An 8,350-nucleotide genomic window follows, 5' to 3' on the forward strand; every position below is an offset into this window, starting at 1 on the left:
TTTTAAATATAATTTTTATATTATAACTGTACTAGTAGTTCTGTTTGTAATTGTCTAGATTAAGATTTATAATTTGTTTTTTTTTTTTATAAACTTTGTTTGAAATCTCACGATCACTGGTTCAATCGTTGGATACCTCATTATCATCCATTAAAAATAGATGGTTTGCAGGAAGCGTACCATGTACGAGTCATTGCAAGGATTGGTGGCAGGACCGTGGCCCTGGGCCATTGGGCATCACGTGATATTGCATGGCAACCACAATAAAATAAAAATAAAAATTTGATTTTTTTTTTATAAAACACTTCATTTTATATTAATTTTACCAATACACGCCCCTTCATTTTTAGTTTTTTTAACCAGCGCATCTCCTTCCTTCGTGATTTTATTTTACAAAATCTGAATAATTGCGACGCTCATCATTTCTTGACAAGACATTATCAGCTGAGGTTCGGGTGAATGATATTCTGCCATTAGAAAATCAAGCCAGCCACTATGGACTGAGGTCCGATAACGTAACGCTTATGCCATTCGTGTAAATCATTTTGACACCTATGATTTCTAAAGTGATAGATATGCTATGGCCGAGGTCTGAGGCACATGCGCCTATATTCCAAAAAGAAGCAATTGCGTGTTTAATTTGCGAGTTGGAAATGATTCTTTTTCTATTTCACTGGTTTATTCCCTTCAACAAAGGGCATCTGCTAATTAGGATCCTTCTCAATTTTCATCGTGCCTTGGCCAACTTGAATTTTTTTTAAGCCTTATTTGGTATGATAAAAAAGTTTTTGATAAAATCAGAATTGAAATTAAAATTAAAATCAGAATTAAAATTAAAATAGAATTAAGTTTTAAAAGTGTTAAAAGTAGATGAAATCCGTACACTATTTTTATTTGGCATGTAAGACATGAAAATAGAATTATACATAAAAGACAAAAATATTCCTAAAAATTAAAATAAAAATAAATATATATTAAAAGTTTGATTGTGTTTTAATTTCCTCATGTATTTAGTATATAAATAAAATATTATATATAATGGTAAATATATATAATACAAATATATTATACATATACAAATATAGATAATACTATTATAATTTGGCTAACTTGGAATTGTACAACTTTATTACCCGTCATGTTCTCAACTTTGGCGCCTTGGATTCATGTGGACGGAAATGTTTCCGAGATGAAAACGATCAACTTTTGCAGTTCATAATCGGACGATGGAAAAAAATGTTTTGGTATATCATATTTTTAAATTTTACGTCAGACATTGGAGAATGCCCCAGGAAAATCGTCCAGTGCTGTTGTATTTTTGTCACAAGGAGGATTATTAATTAACACTGTGAAGACCAGTGTCGTGCAGTCATGCACAGTGTCATCATCATGACTTGGGGGACACACTCCATCATTCACCCAATCTTCCGCGTGATCCGGTGCGTTTTCTTTTTCTTTTTATCTTTTGGGAATAAAGATCTGAATTCTGAAGCATTCTGAATCTCACGTTCTTCCCTGACCCTCTCCTGGATGGATAGACTGCAAGAGAATCGTGACCTTATAATTTATCATGTTTCTCAAAAGAGTTCCACGCAGCTTTGATTATTCTAATCGTTGAGCCAAACTGGACCACATCCATGTAAAGCTCTTCAAATGGCAATGGGATCTTATTGTTGGGACTTAAAGGAACCTCATATTTGTGATTCATCAGGCACCCTTTATCGCAGCTAAAAAAATGTATATTATTACATACGACATCAACTTGTTAAAAAATTTAAAACATTAAGTATTAAGTCTTTTTTATTTTAAAAAAATTAATCTTTTAATCCTTATGATTTTAATTTGTTTAAAACTCGGTCCCTTAAATGATTTTAAACACCCATATATGCACAACTCAAGGAGAAGACGAGAAGCAATTTTAAACTCGTACCTCCATGGCTCAGATAACGATCGACGATGAAGAAGTGTACAGCGATGGAGAAACAATTGTCAATAATGCAGAAGAACTGAGTGACTTCAAATACGTGAGTTGGAGAAAACGCGAGGAACAAATTTTGAAGAGGACGGCAATTCAAAGAAGCAATTTTAACAATGTTGATTTTCTTTGTCAATTGAAAACCTTGAAGGATCTCGATTTACTTGTTTGGTATATTCATGTGCTTTTTGCATTTGTCACCTCAAAATCTCTCATTTCCTTCTGCTATTTTTCTAGCTATTTTTTTTTTCTCCTGCTGATTCATGATATGAAGTGGATTGATGCTTCATTATTTTTTGCCATGTTAGATGACTCAATGATGACTTAGACCTAAATTATGAATGACAAGGACAAAAATACTAACTGTGCAAATATTATAAATTAATTTGTGAGCTAGTTAAAAATTCAGAGATTGAATTATATTAAATTATACATAAAGGATTGAGTTTTAAACTGAGGCTAAAAGATTTTTTTTTTTTTTTTTAATATTTGTAGATGATCGCTCAATATCTCCATGGACAACAAATCTATCATTCACTTGGATCCGCTTGTGTGTCTCCTTTTGTCAAAGCATGACAACCCATTTATTAACAAGTAATAGAACCCATAATCCCACGCCATACCGCCGTGTCTATCTCTGAATGCAAATTTAGAGTGTGTTTGGATAACTCTTCATAATTGATTATGGTTTCTAAAATTCCTTTGAAAAAAAAAAACTATCAAAACACTCTATTTTTTTTTTAAACTTCGTTTAGGTTTTAAAATTCTATTATAGGCCTATACAAGAGAAGTTATTTGAAGCTCTACATAATAATCAATTATTTTGAAACTTCATATGATAATCAATTTTACTCCAGTGAAATCCAAACACACCCTTAATCAATCTGCTTGGGCCAACCTCTTGCTCGTCAATCATCATTCCCAAATCATAAATGATGCCTTTACCAAAATATATATATATATATATATATATATAAATGATGCCATTACTGTTAAGATATATGGATTCTTTTTGAGATCATAAACATGAACAATTTCTGGGTTCTTTTTTTTTTAATCAATTTGAACAAAATATTATAGGAAAGTTAAGAGACTATAATTCAACGTAAAAATTTAAGAAGTTAAATCATAGTTACTTTAAAAAGTGTATAGCCCTATTCGCACCAAGTTACCTAAGCGATTCCGCATGATTGAAAGTCAGATTTCAATAAATTCGGAAATTAAACCTATGGCGAGTCACAAAGCCAGACTATGTCAATGTATTCCATATCAGAGTTTCCGGGTGATGCAAGCTTTTTGTACTAACGAGCAGTTTCTGCCATTTTGATTATTTGAATTTGAACGTGTTCAAGGTTGGTTTGTGTGTGAGGAATGCAGAAAATAGTTTTTTTTTTTTTTACAATCTTGCAATTCGCAATTCTGGACCTAATTAATCGCCCTTGCCAATCTGATTTAACAAAAATATGAGCAGCCCATGAAGGTCGTCCAAATGCCCACTTACCTTCAAGAAGAACCAGGGCCTCTCCTTGACTTGTGACGGACCATTCACAATTTCACACCGTGCGTGCTTGTCTTCTCTATCTACAGGAGCGTTTGGATTTCGATTAGATAAAATGAACTATGAAAAAAAATTATCAGATGAAATTTTAAAATAATTGAATATCAAATAAAACTCCAAGTAGCTCCTCACATGGAATTTCTAAGCCTAAATAGAGTTTATGAAGACATGAAGTCTCCGGGCAATTTTTTTTAGAATGGAACTTCAGAAGCCACACAACTGACTCGCGTACGCCAATCACACTCCTAAAAGCAAGACCAATGCTGCAAGACTAAAATGGCCGAACATGATCCGCAAATATTTTTATTACCAATTCTAAGTTTTAAGGCAAGCGACCAACGATCTAAAAGATCAGAACCGAAAAACATGTTACAGAGAGAAAATACAGATCCAGATGAATAAAACACCGTAGAGGAATCAGCGCGATGGCACCAAGAAACAGTACAACTCCGTACAGAAAACAATACCAGTCTTGATCAGAACTCTCGGGACGACGACCTCTAGCCAATTCAGCAAACCTAATGAGACCATCTACAGATTTGATCGAAATCTAAGATGAGAAAGCCATGCCAGCCTTAAAAAGAAAGCAAGAACGATACTCTGATAATGGCATTTGTCAGTAACACTTGGCTGCAATGCACAACAAAAATAACAACCCTGGCTACGAAATGGCAAGACAAAATGCACCTAACCAATTCATACTATTGTTTTACGCAGTTCAGCTGCCCCGTGTGCAAAGTGACATCTATCTCCGAAGGTACAAGATCCTTTGGCAAAATTCTCACATAGCTTGGTCTTGTAATTGCTTCCAGGTGGGGCTGGGCCACCAGGAACACCAGAGATTTTAGGCGGTGCCGACATTGAGATGGTTGCGAGCAGCTCTTTCACCATATTACTAGCTTCCTTGATCTGTTCAAAGCTTCCCTCAAGTTCAATGTTTCTGAGATTTGGATCTGACTCATGATCCCGAATTGATAGCTTGGCTCCTGTCTGGCGACAAATCTGCTTAGAGTTTACACCACCCTTCCCAATGATTGCTCCAGCTAAGGAAGCTTCTACACTGATCTTGGCAGTGGCATTGGCACCAAAACTAGCCATGGGTCCAGGTGGGGGCTCCATCCGGCTGGGAGCAATACGGCCTGCAATAGGTCCCACAGCACGATGATCTTCCACTGAAGAAGCAATTGGCTTGCCAAGTTCCCATTCACCATGTGCAAAATGACACTTCTCACCAAATTTGCAGCCTTCTGCAGAATTATATTTATTGCATATGCGAGTTTTGACAACAGGAGTGGAGCCATTATGAATTGGTGGTGGGGCTGCAACATTTCTAGGAGCAGCGGGAGTAACAGGGGCTAAATTCATCATCTGAGCAACAGCATTATAACCACCAGGAACATAGTGCAAGAAGTGGCAACCCTCTCCAAAAGGGCAGCCAGCAGTGCTGCAATGTACAGAGAAAATAAACAATCAGATCATGCCAAACTATTAATAATGACTGCATAGAAATCTAAGTCACCCCCTTTCCTGCAGTGAGGTAAAGGTGTTAACTCATTTTCAAATCCCTGAAGCAACCATAAAAGAATCAAGTTTGAAAAAATATCAATGATCTGGAAAATCCTAAGGGAATGGAATGAAACTTCGGATATACAAATAACAGGGTGTCCGCTATACAAATAGACGCACTATGAGCATAAAATTAGCTCACAGAAAGTTCAAGAATACTGCCTGTGCCTCCACCATAACCAAGTGACACATATAAATGGTAAAATCAAACTGCAAAATAAGAACATGTAAAAAGAAACAATTAACCAAGCACACTAAAGGGAGACAGTTATGGGTCACAGAAGACATTTCTATCAACACTTAGACGTCAGAAGCAAATTTTGGGCGGAAAAAGAGAGTCAGAAGCAAAGATTTGATATAGCTAAATCAAATTTTATCAACCCGAGAGGACATATTTCTTTTTGCTTGATCTCAACCTTTAATTAACTCCCAGTTTCAGCATTGTATCGTACAAGATCAAATTTCCTACAAGTCGTGCTTCATAATTACCATAAAACCAATAAAAGGTTTAAATACTTAGGCTTTGCTCTTGACATAACAGGCCCTGCTTCTGATGAAACCCAACCACCATCCCCCTGCACCCCAAAAGAAAACCGAGAAGGAAACAAAGGTAATGATATTTGGTTGACTAAATTGGATTAGACTTGAGTTGATATTCACATAGGGTTACATTGTTGAATAATAATACCAATTTTACCATCACTTGTATGGTACACTTTTCCCTCTAAGCCACCTTAAAAAGATCCAAACCCAGACTTTCATGGGTATCAATCAAATCATTCTGCTCTTAGACAGCCCATTCCAAAGTTATATGCGCCTTACCGATTATTGAACTCCGCTAGCCTTATCAACATGCAAAGGTACATATGAAGTGCGCATTTTTCTGGGTTAGCTTCTCCAAGACATGAAGTTCAAGGGTGCATTTACAAATTTTATTATATAACCTTACAATTGTAGTAGCAAATGCTGAACAAATACTCAGGAGTCAGGGAAACACAGTGACATTCATTCGCAGCAAAATATCCAACATTTCTCAACTTAAGTTCAGGGGAAGAAATTCCAGCACAAGAGTAAAACCCAGAAAGACATCACAGGCCTCAAAAGGTATCATATTGTGATTCAAGAGACGAAAATTTATAGCAACTACGAAATGTTTTATGAAATACTTTAGCATCATTTGTCAGCAATAATATAATAGAATGCAGCCAGCTTAACTTGAAACTCATAACTATATAACAGAGTGCATGTAGGCACAAAATCACAAATTTGAACGGCTAGCATACAGAAATTTACATTTTCAATCAATCAATATATACCCAAACCATTTCACCTCCAGTAAAGATTCAAAGATTAATAGAACAGAATGTGTGATTAAACTGACAATGCAATAAAGTAGTTGCCATAGCAAAAGAAAATAATTAGGATTATATCACAAGTTCAACAGATTTCATTAATACAATAAAGGCAAAAAAATAATGAAGAGCACTGTGATTATATTCACCCCTAATTCCTAGACGAAAGTTTCACGTAATCAGAGAGATTTGAATACAATATGTCTAGTTTAGGTTGAAGATCACAAAAGACATGTTTCTTCATGAAGCTCCACAACACGAAAATCCAGGTGCATTTCATGTTGATATCATACCTGTTTCAACCGATCAAAGTTCATTGTATAAACTTATTACTGGCTCACCAATTTAAATGTGGTTCATAAGCCATAGAATCCACAAGGAGCTGAGGATTAGCATTTAATATTGCTTAATTGCATGGGACACATTAATACTATAGAGCTGTAAGGCAAAAATGAAGAGGGTAATTATCAATTTATATTGACATAGTGGTGAGTGCCCAGCACCAACTGAGCAACATAGGAATATATTATCTTTTCTGTACTCCATAAAAAACACTATTCTGTTATGACTTGATTAGAGCAGACAACAGTGTGTACCTGTATAAAAACCTCCAATACCCAGGTTAATTTGCAGAGTTTTATAGCAGTTGCACATTTAATTATTAAATTAACTTATAACATCCTTTTGGAAAAGAATAAAACTGTACACTTCAAAATATTTATTTAGATAAGAATAGATTAGAACCTGAAAAACTTGGTACAAGGCTTCGATTTGCTTCCTACACCAGTTGATAAGGACTCCAATTCTGTTGCAAAACATTAATTACTTTTCCTCAGTTAATATTATCTTGCTTATTAACCTAGAACATTTTATATCAAAATTGTTGATGCTTACAAATGATATCTTACTTTTCAGTATAGGCAAAAGTCCATCTTAGGTCCCCAAAGCTTCACATAAGTTTTGAGTTAGTTCAACGAGTTTATTTTGGTTCAATGTTGTCCTCAAAAGTTTCAAAAAAATGTTTAATATTTTTTTCCAAGCTCATTAGTTTCCCTAACGGAAGTATCTGATACGGCCCATACACATCTAAATATTGGGTTAAATGAAGACGCAAGCCTGTAAAGCATGCTCCAACTCATCAATTTTTTTCTTCGAATAAAATCTCCAAAACAATGTCTAACAAATTGAAGCAACGTCTAGTATTCAAGGTATGCGTGTGTCTAGCAAATTTTTAAATCTTTCATGAGCATTTCCTATCATTGTAAGCTTGCTTGTGGGGTATATGTGGAATGACTGCAGTGCTAAAATGGACACTCCTAGGATCTTGTAAGCATATTTAATTGTTGCCTGGAAGCTTCAGCAGCACCATGCAGTCATTTATTTTTGCTAATTGGTTCAACCTACCAAGAATTGGAGAGAGATCGCTCAACCTTAAAATACATCGGGGATTGTATTGACATTAATAGAAAATTGTGAGTTGCATATAAGCTGGCAGGACTCACCCTCGTCAACTTATCCATCATACATGTGCATTGGTTAAACCATAATAAAACTTTGCGGGTGACATTGAACCAGAATAAACTTATTGAACTAGATTAAAACTTGAGTAAAATTTAGGGACTACAAGTGGACTCTTGCCCTTTTTAAGTCATACTAAAAGGAGAACATGTTCAAAGTTAATCATTTGCATTGTAACTAACAAATGAAGGCAGTGTTTTTAGCAATCATGGATATTGCCAAATGCAGTTATCACAGAAGTGAAAGGCGCTATATCTTCTAACAAAAATTGGTTTCTTTCATACACAGGACAGCAGTCGTTGATTGTCCTGAACACAGAATGTCTTCCCATTAGTTAACGGACCAATTCAAAACACTTTTAATTACAGCTACAGGTATGCT

The 8,350-nt window shown here is 35.2% G+C and overlaps 1 protein-coding gene across 1 annotated transcript; it reads right to left on the reverse strand.

The window, feature by feature from the left end:
- Window positions 1-3,810: 3,810 nt before the first annotated feature.
- LOC129297368 (zinc finger CCCH domain-containing protein 44-like) lies at window positions 3,811-7,322 on the reverse strand. Its single transcript, XM_054935703.1, has 2 exons — window positions 7,196-7,322; window positions 3,811-4,977 (listed from the first exon to the last, which is right to left on the reverse strand). Exon 2 carries the CDS (start codon window positions 4,899-4,901, stop codon window positions 4,230-4,232), a length of 672 nt encoding a protein of 223 aa, XP_054791678.1. The 5' UTR covers window positions 4,902-4,977; window positions 7,196-7,322; the 3' UTR covers window positions 3,811-4,229.
- Window positions 7,323-8,350: the final 1,028 nt, after the last annotated feature.

The sequence above is a fragment of the Prosopis cineraria genome, unplaced genomic scaffold (genome assembly GCF_029017545.1).
Source record: "Prosopis cineraria cultivar Desert tree isolate PC_DT_omini unplaced genomic scaffold, ASM2901754v1 PC505, whole genome shotgun sequence".
Taxonomy (NCBI): Eukaryota; Viridiplantae; Streptophyta; class Magnoliopsida; order Fabales; family Fabaceae; genus Prosopis; species Prosopis cineraria.

What these genes read in the sequence shown, in the direction of transcription:
- LOC129297368 (XM_054935703.1), bottom strand. Translation starts at nt 4,901, where the DNA reads ATGATGAATTTAGCCCCTGTTACTCCCGCTGCTCCTAGAAATGTTGCA.